Source organism: Lagenorhynchus albirostris, chromosome 10 (genome assembly GCF_949774975.1).
Source record: "Lagenorhynchus albirostris chromosome 10, mLagAlb1.1, whole genome shotgun sequence".
In the NCBI taxonomy this organism is placed as follows: Eukaryota; Metazoa; Chordata; class Mammalia; order Artiodactyla; family Delphinidae; genus Lagenorhynchus; species Lagenorhynchus albirostris.
This window is the reverse complement of record NC_083104.1, coordinates 64,778,795-64,801,389: the sequence shown is the minus strand read 5'-3', so window position 1 is coordinate 64,801,389 and position 22,595 is coordinate 64,778,795. Positions and strand designations below refer to the sequence as shown.

At 39.6% G+C, this 22,595-nt stretch overlaps 1 protein-coding gene across 4 annotated transcripts in view; it reads left to right on the top strand.

Annotated features, from left to right (window-relative positions):
• The first annotated feature begins 383 nt into the window (after positions 1-383).
• The window catches only part of ILRUN (inflammation and lipid regulator with UBA-like and NBR1-like domains), a 121,970-nt gene continuing 99,758 nt past the window's right edge, over positions 384-22,595 (top strand). For all 4 annotated transcript variants that reach the window (XM_060162627.1, XM_060162625.1, XM_060162628.1 and 1 more), the window contains exon 1: positions 384-724. In XM_060162627.1, the coding sequence (XP_060018610.1) occupies positions 567-724 (158 nt within the window). In that variant the 5' untranslated portion in view covers positions 384-566. The remainder of the gene's footprint in view (positions 725-22,595) is intronic.

Genomic DNA, 22,595 nt, shown 5'->3' with positions numbered 1-22,595 from the left:
CCTCCCAAACGCTGCCGTTGTCGTACAAGAAGATCCCGGCGGTTTTCCCCGCCAACCCCGGGCTTTAACTCCTCCCTCTCAGCGTGGGGGCGGGGCGAGGAAAAGGTCAGGCCAGGAGTCACCTCCCCGCGCCGCCCGGCCGTCCCCTTCCTCCTTCCCACTGCCCGCCCCCTCGCTCCACCGCGGTGAGGTCACGCGGGGGACGTCACGGGGTTCTGTCGCCACGGAGGGGCGGGACTCCGGGAGAGGAAGGGGCGGGGCTAGGCGGGCGACGCTTGCGCAGTGGGCGCGGCGCGGGAGGAGGCGGAGGCGGCATAGAAGCGAGAGGCGGCGGCGGCGGCGGCGGAGGCGGCGGCACTGGGGGGGGTGGGAGGGGGGGGAGCGCGAGAGTGAGTGAGTGGCTGAGTGAGTTTACCCCTATGAGGCGGTGAGAGGCCCGGGGCCTACCTCAGAGGAGCGGGGTCGCGGCGCCAGCTAGCAGCGGGCCCCCTCCCGGTCCCCGGGCCCGGCGGCGCGGCGGCAGCTCAGTTGTGAGGAGGCGGGGAAGCGAGTGTCCGGCCCCAGCCATGGAGGGCATGGACGTGGACCTGGACCCCGAGCTGATGCAGAAGTTCAGCTGCCTGGGCACCACCGACAAGGACGTGCTCATCTCTGAGTTCCAGCGGTTGCTCGGCTTCCAGCTCAACCCGGCCGGCTGCGCCTTCTTCCTGGACATGACCAACTGGTGAGCCGGCCCCGCCGCGCCAGCCCTGGCAGCGGCCTCGGGGCCCCGAGGGGAAGGGAAGGGACGCCCAAGCTCGGCGGCCGGGCGGGACGGTCGGGCACTGAGGGGTACCCCCTTTCCGGGGCGGGGAGGGAGTGTGGGGAACCCTAGGGGCCTGGAAGAAATTTGGGGGCCGAGCAGGGCTGGAGGGAGATGTATGAGGAGAGTTGGGGTCCGTGGAGGGCAGGAGAGGCGGAAGGGAGATGGGCGGGGGTTACTCCTGAGGTTCTGCGGAGTATTAGCGGCCGAGGAACGCGGGAAGAGGGGGAAAGACTCGAGGATCGAGGCACGGGGTCGACCTGTGAGGAAGAGCGCTGTGGTGTTGGCTAAGAGTAAAAAGCACAGAAAATCTGAATTTGGGGAGTGGGCAAAAGCTTGGGGTATGGAGTTAGGGGCTGAGGATGACAGGGATGAGGGGAAACTGAGGGAGAGAATTAGGTACTATGCAAGAACCTGGCGCGCGGGTGAGACTTGGGAGTTAAGAGCCGAGAAGAACAGATTGTGTGTGTGTGTGTGCGTGTCCATTCGAAAACAGATAAAGAAAAGGGAAAAACTTTATGGGGGAGGACAAGTGAGTACGGTAAGAAAGATGACTTTCCCAAGAGCTGTGCCAGGGAGCGGTGGGATCTACTAGTGGGATCCACTAATGGAGGACCGGGAGTGCTAGACCTGGAGCACGGTGTGGGAAGAACCTTAGGAAAAGTGAAGGAGGGAGATTATCTTGGGGGAGGGAACTTTCTGAGGGGATTGGAGCCCTGGGCTCCAGAATGCGGGAATGGAGAGGGGCTTATCCAGAGTGGCTTACCTGAGAGAAAGCTGGTTGGTAGATGTTTGCGAAAATGGAGAACTTGACTTAGGCTGGGAACCAAGTATTTTTGGCTTGGAGTTTCCTTGTAGAAGACTGAATTGGGACAGAAGACCATGACAACTTAGACTAAAGGAGTATTTCTTGGCTTTGGGTGGAGCGCTTGCTATTTTTGATAAGCAAGGCTTCCCTTTGTTCTCTGAGGGGTTGTTGAGTTCACTCAGGGTGAGTGATTAAGTGGAGACCATTAGACTTCCTTTGAAAGGATTTCAGGTGAAACAACTCATCTTTCTTTGGTCTTAAAGCCATGAGATGATTGCCCTTTGCTCTCTGTGTTGGGCATGTGGAATCTTGTTTCTCTTGGCATCACTTATACAACCAGCCTCCCCTTTATTCCCTGTCCACTGGATGCCTCAAGCAATGCCAGAAAAAGAGGCTGTAAGCCTAGTCTTGATCCCGTTACTCATCGAGCCCTATCCTGAATGATGCCCATCTTATTAATGGGAGCCTTATAGCTGTGGTGACGTGTGAATTTTTTTCTGTGCAGCATCATTGGTAGGTCCTGTTGTTTATCTTTAAAGTTGATTGTTATAGTAAGAGTGGGATTGAGTTTTTAGATGTTTAGAAAACTCTTTGAATGCAGGAGATAGTCTTTATAATTAAAGAAGCATTTGTGACCCCCAGTTGTATCTTTTATGTCTGGGATGATCTCAGACAGGGACTACAGCCTGCAGTAGTTTTCTGAACAGCAGCCTATGTGTTTAATAGAGAGTGACAGGGGTTATTGAAAACACCAAGAAGAGGTATTACACTGGTGAGATTTAGAAGTAAAGCTATATCTTGAGGAGCGTTGTACCCTTGCCTGCCTGCTTCCTACCCCCAGCTCCTTTTCTTCCTTGTTTACACTAGTTCAGCATAAGAGACTTGGCATATTGTTGCTGCCAGTTTGGTAGGGGAGGATCATTATTTCTCCCCACCCTCTTGTGAGTTGTATCATTTAAATCCTGCCCTAATAAGTTTTTAGTTTTTTAGAGTCAGTATTTATTAGTACAATTATTAATGGCTACAGAAACAATGTAATGAATTTTATATGCTTGAGGTGTGTGTGTGTTTAACATCTAAGATTGTTTGTTTTTAAGTGATGTGAAAGGTGAGGCCCAGTGTGGATGAGAAAAATAAAAATTATGGTCGCATTATAAAAATTTTATTTGAATTTTATGTAAAAATTATTAAGCTCAATGACACTGAGTAGCATGTGTTCTGATGAGATGTTATCTCTGTATAAAACAAGGTGATATCAGCATTCCTGAACAAAGGAGTGAGCCATTAAAAAATGTATTCTAGTTTTAAAACAGAAGTCAGTAGCTTCTTAGGAATCCAGGCAATTAAGTGATAACTCAGCTTTAAGTACGTTACCTTATTTTTTGACTGTAGAAGTCATGTTCTTTCTTTTCTTTGATTATAAAATGAAAAATTTGTGAACTGAAGGAAGTAAGGCTTGTTATGCTTTTCTTTCTTACGAAAGCAGTTAGTTTCATAATCCAGTATTGTGTTTTGATTCCTATGTTGACCTGGCTAAATTTATCTTTGTTTTAAACAAATACTCATCATAATTAATAAAATCTAGTTAAAATACATACATGAATGCATACCTGGTCAAAATATTTGTGTGTTAAATAAATATCTAAAGTCTAGAAATGTATTTTTTTAACATGTTTATTGGAGTATAATTGCTTTACAGTGGTGTGTTAGTTTCTACTTTATAACAAGGTGAATCAGCTGTACATATACATATATCGCCACATCTCCTCCCTCTTGGGTCTCCCTCCCACCCTCACTATCCCACCCCTCTAGGTGGTCACAAAGCACTGAGCTGATCTCCCTGTGCTATGCGGCTGCTTCCCACTAGCTATCTATTTTACATAGAAATGTATTGTTTTGTTTGTTTTTTTTGAAATGTATTGTTTTTAAGTGTCATTTAATGTCTGACTTCGGAAACTGTCGAGATAGTCCCGGTACAGGTTGCCAAAATTTCTCTCAAATTGCTGTGGTTAACCTGTTGAGTTTGAGATGATTAACCCTCCTGTGACTTTATAAGTGCCTGCTTTGGGTTGTAATAAATAACCACCATTCAGTTGTCTAGTGATTGTTAAAAAATATTGTGGTAAAATAAAAATGATTATTTTAAAATGAAGGCCACGAGTCTTCTAAAATGAAACCCTACTTGGAAAGGTTTGTTTTCAAAAGTAAGAATTTATTTTTGTTGTTGGTAACAAACAACTTTTTAAGAAGCTGTTGAAAATTGGCTAAATTGAGAGTTTTGGCCTTATAAGTTACCTACAGTGTAAACATAGATTTTTTTTTTTTTTTAGTCTTAGGTTGGATATGCATTCTATAGATATTTCTATTTAATTTAGAACCCAGTATTATTTCAGTTTTGTACTATTTATACCTGAGCTGGCAGCTATGCTGCTGGAGATTGGTGGAACTGACTCTTAACAAAAGTAGTTAATTTTTAGTTCCTAAGTAAGTACATAAAGCGCATAAATGGTGTGGTGAAGGAACCCAATATCTGAAGCTAAACTGAAATGACTTGTAGATTAGAATAACTTTCTATAGGTGGAATGTCTTGCAAAGACACTTTTGGGCTGTGAGTATAGAACTTGGAATTCTAAAACTGGAAGCTGGCTTAAGATTCTCTAGTTCATTCTAGTTTTTCCTGCAAAATTGCATATAACCCTTCCAAGATAGCTTTTCTTGCATCCCTGAGGGCAGAGATTTGCATGATACCTTATGGTAGTGTTTAATTACCTTTCTAGTTAGAATTATGTCAAAACTGAATCTTTCTTACTGTAATTAAGCTTTTTTCATTTGCTTGTGTCCTCCTTGGAGATGAAGAATATCTAATAAACACGTTCCTTAAGAGGTCAGAAAGCTTCTATTAATACAAATCACTAGAAATTTTCAACCATGTGTCATTTTAACACATTCAGTTTAATGGTTTCTCACTCTTTAATGTAGTCTGATAGATTTATATATATTTTTAAGTGGAAACCAACAGGATTGAGAGGAGAGCTTAATAGTGGTGAAATATACATAAAGTAAAATTTACCATTTTTAGTCAATTCTCAGTGTTACATGAGATTTTAAATTCAGCTGTGGCCCTCAAAGTCATTTGCCTCTGTTATGTTTTCAAAGTGAGTTATTCTTTAGTGTTTGTGACAAGAAACAAATAACACTTGTAGATTTTTTAGAGAATGTTAACGAAGGAGTTATTTCTCATTATAGGGATAAGTAAATTATTTTTGACCAGCATATAGACAATGTTGTTTGTTTCTGTCCCTCCTATTCATTAAGCTAGTGCTTTGCAGTTTTGGTGCAAAACTGCAAAAGTTTTGCAACATCCTAGGTTGCCTTCAGGTATCTTCAGGAAGCAACGTGTATTTTTTGGAACACTACACACGCCCATCATGGATACAACAGATGTTTTCTAGAAAAATAACTCAGGAAAAACATTTTTGTAAAATAATGTCCTATTGACTTTCTCAGTATTGTCAGAAGCACCCTTCTGGATAAAATGAAGGTATAACCACTATGCAATGAAGTGAAATCAGAATCTCGATGAGAAAATCCGTTGTACATCCTATCTGATCTCACAGTGCCTCCCCTGCCTGATCTTCCATTTCTCAGTCACCTGCATGCTAAATGAGTTTCTGATCCACTCTCTGGTTTATATGTATGCATCTAGGAAAAGTCTCTTTATGACAGATAAAACATGATATTAATAATGGTCTCCTTTAAAAATGTGTGCCAAGCAGCAGCTTTAGGAAGAGAGTAGGAAGGGTTGCGTGTTGTGCACGCTATTGCATTTTTAAGAAGGTTGGGAGTTCTTGGTTTGGACCTTCTTCTTTCCCACTTTTTTTGGCCTTTTTTGAGTGGCACACACAGGTGGGGACTCTGGGTATAATATAAAATAGTTTACAAATAGAGCATCAAGATTCATTTTATATCAAGTCAGAACTAATCTCCATTATCGCCAGGGTGGGTGGAGGTGTTTCTTTACCATCTCTTGTCTTCCGACTCCCCCACCCCAATTTGTCTAGCACATAACAGCAAAAACTCAACCAAACAGTATTTATTTATTTATTTATTGGTCACAAGGCTTACGGGATCTTATTTAGTTCCCCACCGGGGATTGAATCTGGGCCCCGGCCTTGAAAGCACTGAGTCCTAACCACTGGACCACCGGGGAATTCCCTCAACCAGACAGTATTTAAAGAAACGTACTTTGGATAGACCCCTGGCAGATAGTGTAATACAACAGCAGAAGACAGCCTCTATCATAATTTGCTCTCTAACAGGAAAAGAACATGCCTGAAACTATGAGAGAAAAAGTTTGGGGATAGTAAGGAAGCAGCATTCATATGTTAATGCTGAATTAACTGAGTAAAATTTCAGAACAGCTAAGAATGGACTGAATCAAACAGAACCAGTGATTCACAAATATTGGGTGCTTGCTGTGGGTAGGTTGCTTTCTTAGAAGGTTTGAAATGGTTGGGATTTGAATTGATGGAAAAGTTGTGTAATGTTAGGTGGAGGATATTTCCTGAGTGAAACCAGGAAGGAGCAATTAATTGGAGCAGAGCTGTCTGGAAGATTGGCTTGGCAAGAATGTGGTTAATGGGATCAGAAGTGACGAGAGATGAAGCTTATTTTTATTTTTGCTTTGGAATATTGTTGGTTTTTTAAAAATTGGGGTGAAATTGACATAAAATTGAACCACAGTAAAGTTGACAATTCAGTGGTATTTAGTGTGTTCACAATGTTGTGCAACCATACCTCTGTCTAGCTAAAACATTTTCTTCACTGCAAAAGGAAACCCGACACCCATCAAGAAGTTGCTCCCCATTCCCTTCTCCCCCCAGCCCCTGGCAACCACCAATATGAATTCTTTCTCTATGGATGTATATAAATGGAATCATAAATATTTTTCCTTTTGTGTGTGGCTTCTTTCAAGCTTCATCTTGTTGTGTATAGTATGTATCAGTACTTCATTCCTCTTAATGGCTGTTTAATATTCCAGTGTATGTGTATACCACAGTTTGTCCATTCATCCATTGGTGGACATTTGAGCCATCTCTACCTTTTGGCTATTGTGAATCGCGCTGCTGTGAACATGCGTTTAGGTATACTTGTTTGAGTACCTGTTTTCATTTCTTTGGATATATATGTAGCAGTTGAATTGCTGGGTCATATGGTAATTCTATATTTAACTTTTTGAGGAGCCACCAAACTATTTTCCACAGTGGCTGAATCATTTACATTCCCCTAGCAATGTTTGAGGGTCTGTACCAATTTTCCTACAAACTTGACAACACTTATTTTCCTTTTTTAAATTATAGTGAGTCTGCAGTGGTACCTCATTGTGAGATTGATTTGCATTTCTCTGGTTACTAATCGTGATGAATGTCTTTTCATATGCTTGTTGGCCATTTGTATATCTTTTTTGGAGAAATGTCTATGAAAGTCCTTTGCTGGTTTTTTAACTGGACTGTTTGTCTTTTTGTTGTTCAGTTATAAGGGTTCTTTATATATTTTGGATACTAGACCCTTATCAGATATTTGATTTGCAAATATTTTCTCCAATTCTGTGGATTGTTTTTTTTCATAATTTAAAAAAATCTATTTATTTATTTATTTTTGGTTGCGTTGGGTCTTCATTGCTGTGCATGGGCTTTCTCTAGTTGTGATGAGCAGGGGCTACTCTTCGTTGCGGTGCATGGGCTTCTCATTGCGGTGTCTTCATGTGTTGCAGAGCTCGGGCTCTAGGCGCTCGGGCTTCGGGAGTTGTGGCTCACGGGCTTAGTTGCTCTGTGGCATGTGGGATCTTCCTGGACCAGGGCTCGAACCCATGTCCTCTGCATTGGCAGGCGGATTCTTAACCACTGTGCCACCAGGGAAGTCCCCTATGGATTGTTTCTAAAATTTTCTTGTTAATGTCCTATGATGCATAATTGTTTTTAATTTTGGTGAGGTCCAATTTATTTAATTTTTTGTTGCTTGTGCTTTTGGTGTTATAGCTAATAATTTATGCCAATCCAAGATCATGAAGATTTACCTCTATGTTTTCTTCTAAGAGTTTTATGGTTTCATCTCTTATATTTAGTTCACTGATCCATTTTGAGTTAATTTTTGCATATGGTTGAGGTGGGAGTCCATCTTCATTCTGTAGAGTTTAATTTTGATCATATTATATGCTCTGGAATTGGCTTCTCATTGACTCTCCATTAAATATATCCTTTACTTGTATTAAATATGTACTGTACTTGCTTTGGCCACCACTGAAAATTGGGCCAGAAAAGTGTGCAAGGTTTTCTGATGGGGGAAAAAACTTATGCATGTTCTATTGGCACCAAAAACTAAATGTATGTTCAAAAGGTCAATCCTCCCTGCCCCCAATCCTTCAGCTTTTCTTTATGACTTTTTCCTGTTTCATTAATAGCTACAGTGGTCTTCCAGACATAAGGCTTGAACTGTGTTATTTCCAGTGCCCTCTCTTTCCTGGATACCCCAGATCATTTGCCAAACCCAGCTCATTTCCACTCTGCAGTGCACCTCCCAACTGTCTCTTTTTTCCATTCTCCTTGCCATCACCTTAGCTTATATAGATTATGTTACCACTTTAACAGGGTAACATAGGAATAGTCTCCAAATTGGTTTTCTGCACCAGGTTCTCCTCCTTCCAGTCCATTTTGTGGACATACCCCTACCAGGTCAGTCTTTCTGAATCACAGCTTTGATTAGGGCCCTTCTTTTCTCAGGAACCTTTGTGCCTTGTTGCCGACCAGGTAAAGAGCAGAGAGCTTTAGCTTGACATTCAGGACCTTCCATAGATTGATCCAGCATATCTTTTGTGATGGATATCCTGCTCCTCTCTGCCCCATTCAAGCTGGCCGCTGCTCATTTCCCACACATACTTTTGCTTTCCCAATCCCCCCCCCCCCCCCCCCCCCCCCGTATGCAGGCCTCTCACTGTTGTGGCCTCTCGCGTTGCGGAGCAAAGGCTCTGGACGCGCAGGCTCAGCGGCCATGGCTCACGGGCCCAGCCGCTCCGTGGCATGTTGGATCTTCCCGGACCGGGCACGAAGCTGTGTCCCCCGCATCGGCAGGCGGACTCAACCACTGCGCCACCAGGGAAGCCCTGCTTTCCCAATTTTTAACTTTTTTCTTCTACCTAAAATACTGTTATTTCCTTTCTTTATACCTCGTGAAATCCTATTGTTTTTTTTTGAAATTAGGACACGAATTCTCGGTAGTGCTGTCTTCTCTGAACTGCACTCTTGCCTTTTTAATAACAGTTATCATATACGATACACAGCCTGGAGAGGAAAATGTCCCCTAACGGCCTTTGTTTCTTCCTAAGCATCTGATGCAACTCTTTGTATGTAGTAGGTGCTCAACAAATATTTGTTGAAGTAGTACCTGAAGGTAGGTGGGAATAAAGATTTTGTTTTTATGGAAGTCTTGAAGTCTAGTGCTGTTAAAAGAAACAAGTTCTATAAACTAAGCTTCTTTTCAGGCTCTTTTGTTTGTAGGTTTAATTTGGACATACATGACATGAAACCAAATTAAAATTTAAGTAACAACAAGAATATTGTTTCTGGAAGCAATCTGAGCCCTCTGCAGGTTGGCCCCACCTTGTTATATACCTACCTTTCCAGGCATGTCTCCTTATACTAAATATCTTTTGTAATCGGTTTATGAGAGAATGTATTAGTCAAAGTTAGGTAACAGTTATTTAGATATGAATGGAGAAAAATATTTTGTAAAATCGCTGAAGTTCTCCTGGATCTTTGCCAGTATTTTTTATTGAGGAAAAACTGTAAAAAAGCAGCATAAGCACATAGTAAGTTCAAATAGTTTAGAAGGGTCTAAGCAGGAGTTGCAAACTAAAATGCTTATAGATGTCAGGTGGGGGACATGAACAGTTGAAGTATGTGTGAGCTAGAAAGCACTTGCCTTTTATAAAGAGGATGTCTGATACTTGCCTTAAGTCAAATATTGCCACGCTGGAATAGGGGCCCAGCGTTCTTAGATTTTTCCATTTTTTCAAGAGAAGCCAGAAATTCAGATTTTTATGGGAAATTTCCTGATTTTCAAACATTAGCAACTATTTTAAATACTTTTAAAACATTGTGTGGGCCAAATAAACTACATCTGTAGGTGGGATGTGGTCCTTGGGCCGCGAATTTGCAACCTGTGGATGAATAGTGAAAAGCAAAAATCCCCTCTCCTTTCTAGAAATAGCCACTACTATTTCTTCTGTACCTTTTAGAAAATGTTCATGTCTATAGACTTTTGTACATATACACAGGTAATTTTTTTGCATGTGTGTATATGTATATGCGTATATAAAAAATTAAATATATATAAAAACTTTTAATAGCAGTGGTATTGCTATTTGAATAATTATTCTTCCTATCCAGACTAGTGGGTACCATATCTCTTGCACCTTCTTTGCTTCAGTGGGCAGTGAATTAGCTGTCGAGGTACTTGGATAGGATGATCAAATAGATATACTTTTTAAATTAACAATGCAGTGGTGAAACTAATATATTGTAAATCAACTGTAATTCAATAAAAAAACACATAATAAATACCAACAAAAAGCAACGAAAAACCCGTGCAGTGGGTTTTCTTCACTGTATAAACAGACTCTCATCTAGTGATTACATATACTTATTAAACCTTTGTTTTGCTGTGTTAAGAGCAAAATGTGTTAAGTAAACTACCTAGCAGTGAGCTTATCTGAATTTACTTATGAGGTACTGTCAGAGAACACATTTCATAATTTGAACTTTTTAGGGACCCAAAACACAAAACTGAAACTCACTTTAACTCATTATTAAACCATCTTGTACAGATAATGCTAATATATTTTTCACTCTGTGGAAGGGTAATTGATTTTGTAAGTGATTTTCTAATGATTTGCCAAAGTTAATGTATGTCTTGGGAGGGGTAGCAGTTTATTCCAAATATGGAACTCAGCCTCATTGAATTTACTATGTACTGGGTTTGAAAAGACTCACTTTTAAAAATGAATGGTTACGTTTTCTTAAAACGTTTGAGCCTCAGGTCTGTACAGTGTTTCCAGGAGTTTGAACTTGAATTATTGTGCTTGAGGTCAGTGATTCATAGCCTATTATGTAGCAACAGCTTACTAATGATTGATTGAATGATACACGATGTGCTTCTAAAATGCTTTGTGGTCAGCATTTATCTTCTAAAGTAAATTTTGCTTTTTAATTAAAAAAATACTTTGATAACAGGCTTTGAGTAGTGGAAATCATTAGCCGAGGGATGGGGTTTGCATACACCTGTAACTGGGAACTACTGCCTTTAAAATATTTGAAAATTAAAAAATAGTAAAAATTGTATTATGACATAGATCTTACTGCATATAAGCTAGAAAATACCAAAAAGAAAAAAATAAGCCATACTCGTGGGACCCAGAAATAAGCAATTTTAACCTTTTGATCTATATCCTTTTAATACTATTGTGTGTGTGTGTACCTGTGCTTGCTTTACAAAAGTGGAGTATTTACTATATTCTGGGTATTTTTTTAAGTGATTAAGTTTAATATATAATTTAATGTTCATAATAATTCTGGGAAATAAATACTGTTATCTTCATTTTACAGAAAAGGATTAGAGACTCAGTGAGGTTAAATAACTTACCTAAAGTTATGTGGGTAATACATGGTAGAAATAGGATTCAAGTATAAGCAACCTGGGACCAGAGTCTGTGCTCCTGATTGTTGTGTTTTACACGCTGTATGGGTTTCTAGGACTGCCATAACAAATTACCACAAGCTGGGTGGCTTAAAACAAATTTATTCTCTTACAGTTCTGGAGGTTGGAAGTCTGAATTCAGGGCATGGGCAGGGCTATGCTCCCTCTGAAGATTCTTAGAGAAGAATTCTTCCTTACCTCTTCTTAGCTTCTGATAGCTCCTGGCGTTTCTTGGTGTTCCTTGGCTTGTAGATGCATCACTCCAGTTTGTCTCAGAAGTCACATGACCTTCTTCCGTGTGTGTGTGTGTGTGTGTGTGTGTGTGTGTGTGTGTGTGTGTGTGTGTGTGTGTGTGTGTGTTGAGGGGGGTAGGGGGTGGGAGGGTGGGGGTATGTGTCTCCTTAGAAGGAAACCAGCCAGTTGGATTTAGGACCCAACCTAATCTAGTATGACCACATCTTAACTGATTATGTCTGCACAGACTCTGTTTCCAAATAAGATCATGGTTCTGAGGTTCTGGGAGGACATGAATTCAGGGGGATACCCTTCAACCAATATACACACTATTTGTAGTCTGTTTTCACTTAAAAATATGACCATTTCTCCATTCATTTTTAAAAAAGATTTATTTATTTATTTATTTATTTACTTACTTAACTTATTTTTGGCTGTGTCGGGTCTTAGTTGCGGCACGTGGGATCTTCGTTGAGGCATGCGGGATCTTTCGTAGCGGCGCACAGGCTTCTCTCTAGTTGTGGCGGCATGTTTTCTCTCTCTGTGGCTCGCAGGCTCCAGGGCGCGTGGGCTCTATAGTTGTGGTGCGTGGGTTCCAGAGCGTGTGGGCTCTGTAGTTTGTGGCACGCAGGCTCTCTAGTTGAGGCACATGAGTTCAGTAGTTGTGACATGCGGGCTTAGTTGTCCTGCAGCATGTGGGATCTTAGTTCCCTGACCAGGGATTGAACCCGCGTCCCCTGCATTGTAAGGCAGATTCTTTACCGCTGGACAACCAGGGAAGTCCCCATTTCTCCATTCTTAATAAATATGATTCTGCGCTTTTATTTTAAAGGCTTCACAATATTCCTTTACCTGGTTATAGAAATGTTCCCCTCCTCAGTGCTTTAAAACAAACTTTTATATGTTGTTGAGTATGGACTTTAGGCCAAGCCATTTCAGGTCAATCATCCACCTCAGTTGTCAAGATTTTTTTAACTGGGAGAGCAGGATATGGAGGTGCACCATCTCACGTATAGAGGTCTTATCCCCTTATTTTAAAACACACACAAATGGAATCACACTATACATACTGTTCTTAGGTTAGCTTGTTTAACTTTACAATGTGGACATTATTTTTCTTTTTTTTTTAATGGATGCATGGTATTCCATTGTGGCTGACCACATTTTGTTTAACCACTTCCTTACTGATGGACAGTTTCTAGGTATTTGCTTTCATAAAGCTGCTCTGGTATAGGTATCTTTATACAAACTTGTGGATACAGTCCTAGAAGTGGGATTGCTGGGGCTAGGTGTATGGCCAGTATAAATTTTGATAGGTAGTATCAAATTCACTTCAAATGTATTGTACCAGTTTTCATTTTTACTGTCAGTATACAAGAGTGCTTGTTTTGCCACCCTCTTAGCCATGGAAGAATGGTCTTTACATTGTTGCTGGTCTGATAGGTTAAATATATATTCATTTTAATTTGTATTGCTTTAATTATGAGTGAGGTAGGACATCTTTCCTTATCCTTATTGGCCATTTGTATCCCCCTTCCCTCCCCATCTTTGTTGAGGCCATTTATATTTTTCTGTGACTTTTTTGTGTGTTTTTCTCTCTACCTCTATTGGATTGTTCTTTTTTCATTGATTTGTGTGAGCTCTTTGCATATTAAGGAAAATAGCTTATTAAATACTTAACCTTTCCTCCACTTTGTCTTTTAACATGGTTTATGATTTTTGTTTTAACTGTGTAGCAGTTTTTTTGTGAAGTTGAATCCAGCAGTCTTTTCCTTTTTGATTTCTGCCTTTGGTTTCATGCTTAGAAATCCTTCCCCCACTTAATCGTTATATAATTATTCACCTTTTGTTTTCTTTATGATTGCATAATTTACATATAAATTTTTTATACAGATGAAACTTATTTGGCAGTGTGCTGGGGTTTATATCTAACGTGTTTTTCAGACGATTAGTCAGTTTTCCCATTTATTGTGAAATACGCATTTCCCCCCAATGATTTGAAATGCTATCTTTATCATATATCAAATGCTTATGTATATATTTGGGCTTGGTTTTGAGATTCTTCCTCTTGTACTGGTGTGTATGTCCGGTTTTCTAAGGTTGAATAAGAATTTTAATGTTCACTTAAAAAATATTTTTAAAGGGAAGTACATTTTATTTTATTTATTTATTTACTTATTTTATTTTATTTTATTTTTTCGGTACGCGGGCCTCTCACTGCTGTGGCCTCTCCCGCTGCGGAGCACAGGCCCCGGACGCGCAGGCCCAGTGGCCACGGCTCACGGGCCCAGCCGCTCCGCGGCATGTGGGATCTTCCCAGACCGGGGCACGAACCCGTGTCCCCTGCATCGGCAGGTGGACTCTCAACCACTGCGCCAGCAGGGAAGCCCCATTTTCTTCTTACAATTTTCATTTTATCTGCATTGTAAAGGCACATAGTTTAAAGGGTAAGGTAGTTCTACAGGCTTGTTAAAAGGAACCAGGGATTCTAGAGTCCTTTTGTCTTACTCATTTCCAAAGGCAGTCTTTTTAAATTCTTTCAGCTGATTTTTTGGGTTTTTACCTCCATTGATTTTTTTTTTTTTTCTGTTTTGACCATTATCTGTTGACTTCCCACAGGGAGATGAGGATGTTATTCTGTGAGAGGCAATGTGGTGGTAAAGAGCAAAGTTCAAAGCTTCTGCTATTTACTATCTGTGTGACCTTTGGCAAGTTATTTTACTCTCTCTGTGTCTTGGTTCCTTATATATAAAGACAATATCAGTTTTTACCTGAGAATTGGATAAATTAATATGTGTAAAGATTTAGAGCTGTACCCAGCACATGGTAATTTTCAGTTACACTCACCCTCTCTCTAATGCTCCCATTTTAATTATTTGTGATTTGGTTAAATCAGTTTTCAGTGTTTATGTTGTTTTAACTATTTAAATCCTTATTGACACTTGAGCCATTAGTGTACTGGGATTCATTTTCCTTTTCTGCACAATCTTTTGCTGTCCTAGGGGGAATCATTGTCTTGATTTTTTGGTTTGCTCAGTTTCTTAGATAGTTTTAAAATGCTTTATTTATTAAGTTTCAGGTATACAGCATTATAGTTCAACATCTGTAGACAACATCTGTATACAGGATATACAGAATATTCTGTTTTTTCTGTATAGGGATCAGATTTAAAAAAAATTTATTTACTTATTATTTATTTTTGGGTCTTCATTGCCGCGCACGGGCTTTCTCTAGTTGTGGCAAGTGGGGGCTACTCTTCGTTGCGCTGCGCGGGCTTCTCATTGCGGTGGTTTCTCTTGTGGAGCACGGGCTCTAGGTGCACGGGCTCAGTAGTTGTGGCACGCAGGCTTAGTAGTTGTGGCTCGCGGGCTCTAGAGCGCAGGCTCAGTAGTTGTGGCGCACGGGCTTAGTTGCTCCGTGGCATGTAGGACCTTCCCGGACCAGGGCTCGAACCCGTGTCCCTGCATTGGCAGGTAGATTCTTAACCACTGCTCCACCAGGGAAGTCTGGGATCAGATTTTTTAAACTAAGTTATCCTCAAACTACTTACTGTCTATGAATCTCTTCTCAGTAGGTTTAGACACTTCAGGTGTTCTATTGGTTTTATCTTTGTGAAGAAGTCTTCCACCGTGTTTGACCCACTATGACTGGACTGGTAGAACTCTAGGTCTGCTGCACAGCTCCCCTGGTACCCCGGGGATTTCTTTCATACTTTCCCCACTTTGTTGGAACCCCTGTTTCTTGGACCCCATTTTTTAAAAGTTCCTGAGAGTGCAGAGGAGGTAAAATTTGAGACTTTCGTATTCTGAAACTGTATTTTACTCTGATGTTTAGTTGATAATCCCAGGTTTGGTTAGGTAGCAATTTGAAGATTGGAAGTATTTTTCTCAGAATTTTGAAGGCACTGTTCCTTTGTTTTGTGTTTTTCAGTGGAAATGTTGAAATGTGATGCTGTTCTGATTCTTTCTTCTTTGAATGAATTCTGTTTTTTCCCTTTCTGGAAGCTTTTGGTAACTTTGCTGTGTCCCCAGTGTCCTGAAATTTGACAGTGATGCATTTCAGCCTGTGTTCTCATACGTTGTGCTTAGCCTTGGGGAGCCCTTTTAGTCTGGAAACTGTCCTCTGTTCTTGGAATGTTTCTTATTTTTTTCTTCCAGTTTTATTGAGATACTACACCACTGTATAACTTTAAGGTGTACAGCATAATGATTCAACTTACATACCTCATGAAATGATTATCACAGTAAGTTTAGTAAACATCCATCATGTCATATAGATACAAAATTAAAGAAATAGAAAAAATTTTTTTCTTGTGAGTGAACTCTTAGAATTTAGTCTCTTACTAACCTTCATATATAACATATAGCAATGATAATTATATTTATCATGTTGTACATTACATCCCTAGTGCTTATTTATCTTATATCTGGGATTTTGTACCTTTTGACTGCCTTCCTGCAGTTCCCCCTTCTGCCTCTGGTAACCACAAATCTGATCTCTTTTTCAATGAGTTTGTTTGTTTTTGAAGTATAATTGACCTACAATAACACTGTTAGTTCCTGTTACACAATATAGTGATTTGGTATTTTTATATATTTCAAAATGATCACCACAGTAAGTCTGATAAGTCTAGTTATGATATGTCACCATACAAAGATATTACATAGTTATTGATTATGTTCCTCACACTGTACATTTCATAACTGTGGCTCATTTTTTTGCAGCTGGAAGTTGGTTCCTCTTATCTCCCTCACCAATTTCTTTCCTCCCCCTCCCCCCTTTGCCACCACCTGTTTGTTCTCTCTGTCTATACCTCTGTTTCTCTTTTCTTATGTGTGTTCATTTGTTTTGTTTTTTTTAGATCTTAGAAATTTTCTTGAATTAATTCTTTGATTTTCTCTTCTTCATTTTCTCTGTTCTCTTTTCTTAGATCTCCTATTTTTCAGACACTGGATTTTCTGTTCTGGTCCTGTCTTATCTTTTTTTTCCCCTCTTTTAATCTTTTGACAAAACTTTTGCTCTCTTTTCTGAGATCTCCTCGGTGTTGTTTTCTTCAGGTTGCGTTTTCTGTTTGCTTGCTTTAGTTTTTTTCTATCATATTAGATACTTTACCTTACGTACTTGCTGTTTATTAGCTATCTACTCGTATTTAAGAGTAGGACACAAAAAGTGGTTTGAAAGTTGTGGGCCTAACTGTAGGGTTTGTTAAATGAGGGCTTAACAGCTCCACCCATTTCCTCCAGGGTGGGGCAGTCACCAGCTATGCAGTGTTTAGACTGTATTGAGGATCTGAGGTCTGATGCATAGTTTAGGCAAATGCATAACTTCTGTTTTTATCCATGTATTTACCTTCACTTGTAGGGTACCTGGTGCTCTTAATTTCTGAACCTTTTGGGGAATCCTCATTTTAATTGGATTGCTTCTCTACTTGTCCCCACTGCTGGCCGGGGAGGAGTCATCTTTCTCAGGTCGGCTAAGTCATTTACCACTTGTCTCTATGCTTTCTAGCCACCCAAATATTGCCTCCTCACTTGTTCATTTGGTCCTTGTGAATTTCTGACTTTTTCCCGCATTTTTCTTCATTCAGGCTGCTATAACAAAAATACCATAGATGGTGTGGCTTGATAAACAACAGAGATTTATTTCTCACATATATGGAGGCTGGGAAGTCCAAGGTCAGGGTGCCAGCAGATTCAGTGTCTGGTGAGGGTCCGATTCCTGGTTTACAGATGATTGACTTTTCACTGTAACCCCATGTGGTGGAAGGGGCAAGGGAGCTCTCTGGGATGGCTTTTATAAGGACACTAATTCCATTCGTGAGGGCTTTACCCTTGTGACCTAATAACCTCCGAAAGGCTCCACCTCCTAATACCATCACATTGAGAGTTAGGGTTTCACAGTGAATTTTGGGGGGACACAAACGTTCATTCAATCTGTAGCACTATACCTATATTTTAGGAGGGTTTTGGGAGAGAGCTGAGGCTAGTGTGTGAAATTTTTTTTTAATTAGTTAATTAATTTAGTTTTGGCTGCATTGGGTCTTCATTGCTGTGCGCGGGCTTTCTCTAGGTGCGGCGAGCAGGGGCTACTCTTCATTGTGGTGCGCAGGCTTCTTATTGCGGTGGCTTCTCTTGTTGCGCAGCATGGGCTCTAGGCGCATGGGCTTCAGTAGTAGTTGTGGCTCATGGGCTCTAGAGTGCAGGTTCAGTAGTTGTGGCACATGGGCTTAGTTGCTCTGAGGCATGTGGGATCTTCCTGGACCAGGGCTCGAACCCGTGTCCCCTGCATTGGTAGGCGGATTCTTAACCACTGAGCCACAGGGAAGTCCCTGAAATTTTTAATTGGAAGCTGAAAGGAAGTATTGGATTTGCATCTAAAATTTTTTATTCTGCCTTTTTATTCTTACGATTTATGTGATTGTTTGGATATGATGTAAAATTTTAGTATACCAATTGAATAATCAAGTTGTGATGATGTTGCGTTTAGATAGCTTTCCTTCGCCAAAATGGATCTGCATTTACCTGAAGGATAAAAAACAAACTACAAATACTTATCTCTGGCTATGAGATTATGAAGTTTTTTATTTTCTTTTTTATACTTTCTTTTTCACTTTAATTCTCACATTTTCTATAATGAATATGTATTACTTGTGTAATTAGGAAAAAATAATACCTAAGTAGAGAAAAAATTGTTAATCACATCCTTAGATAAAAATTTGCCCTAGGTTCCAATATGTTGTTCTTTTATTTAATCCTAAATCTATCAGAGTTGTGCTCTGTCCTTTACTTCTTTTAGGTAATCTACAGTTAGAAACACTAATTTCGGGGTGAGTGTATGTACTTTGCAGAGGTCATTCTGATCTGTCCCCCAACTTTTTATTTTGAAGACTTTCAAAACTATAGAAGAGTTGAAAGATTAGCACAGTGACTATCTGTATAATTGCCATTTTACCATATCTGCTTTATTTTTTAAGTATCTTTATTGAAGTATAATTTACATATCATAAATTAACCCATTTAAAATAGATAATTGAATGATTTTTAGTAAGTTTACAGAACTGAGCAACCATCACTACAATCCAGTTGTATAATATTTTCATCATTTCAAGAAGACTTTGCCTGCCTATTTATAGTTAATCACCATTCCTACTTCCAGCCTCAGGCAAACACTAATTTTTTTTCTGTCTCTAAATAATTGCCTTTTCTTTTACTGTTTATATCAATGGAATCATATAATAAGGAGTCTTTATTTTTTATTTATTTTATTTTATTTATTTATTTTTTTTTGCGGTATGTGGGCCTCTCACTGTTGTGGCCTCTCCCGTTGTGGAGCACAGGCTCCGGACACGCAGGCTCAGCGGCCATGGCTCGTGGGCCCAGCTGCTCCACGGCATGTGGGATCTTCCCGGACTGGGGTACGAACCCGTGTCCCCTGCATCGGCAGGTGGACTCTCAACTACTGCGCCACCAGGGAAGCCCAAGGAGTCTTTTTTTAAAAAAATTATTTATTTATTTAGGCTGCGCCGTGTTTTAGTCATGGCATGCGGGATCTTCATTGCGGCGTGTTTTAGTGTGGCACGTGGACTCTTAGTTGCAGCATGTGGACTCTTAGTTGTGGCATGCAAACTTGTAGTTGCGGCATGCATGTGGGATCTAGTTCCCTGACCAGGGATTGAAACCGGGCCCCCTGCATTGGGAGCACGGATTCTTAAGCTACTGGACCACCAGGAAAGTCCCATAAGTGATCTTTTGTATCTGGCTTCTTTCAGTTAGTGTTTTGTTTATGAGGTTTATCCATGTTTTAGCGTGTATCAGTATTTTTGTTGCTGAGTAATTTTCCATTGCATGGATATACCACATTTTGTTTATCCATTTACCAGTTGATGGACATTTGGATTTTTTTCTACTTGGCTATTATGAATAAAACTGCTATGAACATTCATTTGCAAGGCTTTAGATGTGTGTTTTTTTTCTTCTGGGTAGATATCTAGGAATTGATTGCTATTTTGTATTGTAAAATTATGTCTTTTTAAGAAACTGCCAAACTCTTTTCCAAAGTAACTACCATTTTTCATTCCCACCGGCAATGTGTGAAAGTTCTCTCTCTGGATTTTATTTTATTTTTCTTCCCTGAACCATTTGAGATAAATTGCAGACATCATGACATTTCACCTCTTAGTCCTTCAGCAGATATCTTCTAAGAACAAGGGCGTCATGCTACATATCTGCAATGTCATTGTCACTCCCAAGGAAGTTAGCCTGGAAATAATAGTGTTATCCAATATACAGTTCATATCTAGATTTTCCTATTTGTTCCCCAGATGCCCTTTATAACTTTTTAAAAAAAAATCCAGAGTCTTCTCAAGCATCTCATGCTATATTAGGTTGTCATGTCTTTAACCTCACCTTTGCCATTTGCTTGTTTTATGACATTGACATTTTTTAAAAGTCCAGGCCAATTGTCCTCTGGAGTGTCCCATATTGTTGATTGGTCTGTTTCCTCATGGTTAAATTCAGGTTAAACGTTTTGTTGTTGTTAGAAATGTGTCTTCTGTTGCATCACATCAGGAGGCATCTGCTTTTGTCCCATTATTATGCTAAATTTGAGTATTTAGTTAAGACAGTGTCCACCTGTTATTCTTCTTTGTAATTAGTAAGTAATCTGTGATAGACTGTGAGAATATCCTTTTCCCCAGCAATCTTTCTCCTGTTTTAGTATCCATTGATGATCCTTGCTTGAGTTATTTATTGCCTAGTGGTTGCAAAAAGGTAATTTTCTAATTCTGTTGTTCCTTCTGTGTTTATTAGTTAGCAGTCTTTTGTAAAGATATTGCTAATTTTTAAATGGAACTTGTCAGAGTCATGAAGGATTTTATGGAGAATGAAGCAGATTTTGGTTGCTTGTCTTAATAGTGTTGAGCTAAGTGTATTTACCTTACCCTTAGCCACAAAGGATCCAAAGAAACTACTGGAGAGAGAGGGAGATCTCCTTGACCTTTGCGAAGCTTGAAATACATAAACTTTTTGACTGTGTTTACATTATTTGGGGATGTTTGCTGCTTTTCTCTCTTTGAGAGACCACTCTTTTTAAGGAATAAGAAAAAGATACAGAAATGGTTTTTCTTAAGCTTTTATTAGTTTTTCTTTGTAAACCAAATTAGTTTTTTCCCCCCTTGTTTGTTTGGATGGTTTTGTGATTTTTTTTTTGATAGTAATTTAACTGGTGGTAATTATGCAGTATCATGCAAAGTAGCTATTTTTAAAAATTCTTCTGTAATGTAAAATAAATGCCATAGTTGGATGAGCTGTCCAAACCTGACTGCTTCTTATGTGCAGTTGGTTGCCCAGACATGAAAACACTGAACAGAGTATGTGAGACTGTCTGCAAGTGTCATAGGACTTTTACAGGAAATATTCTTTACATGTTGTCTTCCTTGTTTGTTCTCAGGGATTAGGTACTACTAAAAATGGCATCTGACATCTTTTATACTGTCATTTTATTAGTTTGTAAAATAAAAGGGGGGCTGGTCCTCTCAGGTTTATGAGCTGTGATAAAATCTGCCTTTATCCCAGTCTTTTTTCAAGTTCTATCCAATTTAATTTAGTCTTCCAGTGTATGTAGCTTTTTAAGGTACCTATCTCACATGTACTAGAGAACAGCCAAATATAGCCACAGAGTATTTGGAGATGGGTTGGCTGCAGAATGAGCAGAGTAGGCATTAAGGCCATGTGACATTATTTGGTGGTGATGATAACGTTGCATTGGCTTTGTTCATCATATTGCATAGAACTTGGCCAAGTTTTATTTACCTTTTTGTTTTTAGAGGACAGAATAAGATTCATAACATAGGGTCTTAGACACGTACCCTAGTATGCAATTTTGGAGGTGATGTATGCTGAGGCTTACTGTTGTGTTCTTCAAAGATGGTGTGGTCAGCGTGGTTCTTTAGGGGCGATGAAACTGAAGAGGCTTTGAAGCTGGCCCCTGTAGCACACCATCAGGAAATCTCTAGGCAAGACATATAAGACAGGTGTGGAGCATTTTAATCAAAGGTATATGTAAAAGGTGTGTGATTTCTTTTAGAAGCCCCTGCATTTTTTTTCTCTGTATGCAGAAACAACAGCTAGATTTGAGAGTGGAACGCTGGCTTACAATTTAGCTTTTTGGCACTTTTCCCTTTTTTAAAAATAAAAAAAAAGTTGCTAGTATTTTTTAGAAAACAGATCTCTGACTAGGCTGTAGGATAAGACGCATTTTAACCATTGCTGGCTTATTCTAAGCTCCTTGTGAGGTAAACACACTTTTGAAAACCATAATTATAGATTTACTTAATCATTTCATAACTGCTACTTTAAATTATGTCCCAACGAAAGTTCCATGAACAACAGTAAACCACAAATGTTTTTTTTATGAAGTTAGTTTTGTTTGAATCACATTTTCTGTTTGTCATTCTGGGACTTTTTGAGTATTTTACATTTTCATGGCTACTCTGCGCATTTCTACTCTGTTCTCATATCTTCAGAAATTTCAGTTAGCACTGAACCTAATGATTATTTACCTTTTTAGGAAGTATCCATGACAGTTACATGGCGGGGGTGGGGGTGGGGTGGCGGGAGGCAAGAAGAATAGGAGTTAACTTCTAAGTGTGCATCTTTAATGGATAATTGAGTTCTTGAGAGCCGAGTTATGATGAAGGAAATGACTCAGCAGAAAATAGCACCTTTTTATTTGTAACCTTTTAGTTTTTTATATTCATAGTTTTCTTGTATGATGAACATTTTCAAACATATAGTAAAGTAGAAAGAATAATATAATGAATAGCCATTGTATTAATTTTTTGCTGTTGTTAATAAATTACCACAAACTTAGTGGTTTATAAAAACACCAATTTATGATTTTACGGTTATGGAGTTCAGAAATCCAAAATGAGTCTCACTGGGCTAAAATAAAGGTGTAACAGGGCTGTGTTCTTGCTGGAGAGTTCGTTTCTTTGCCTTTTCC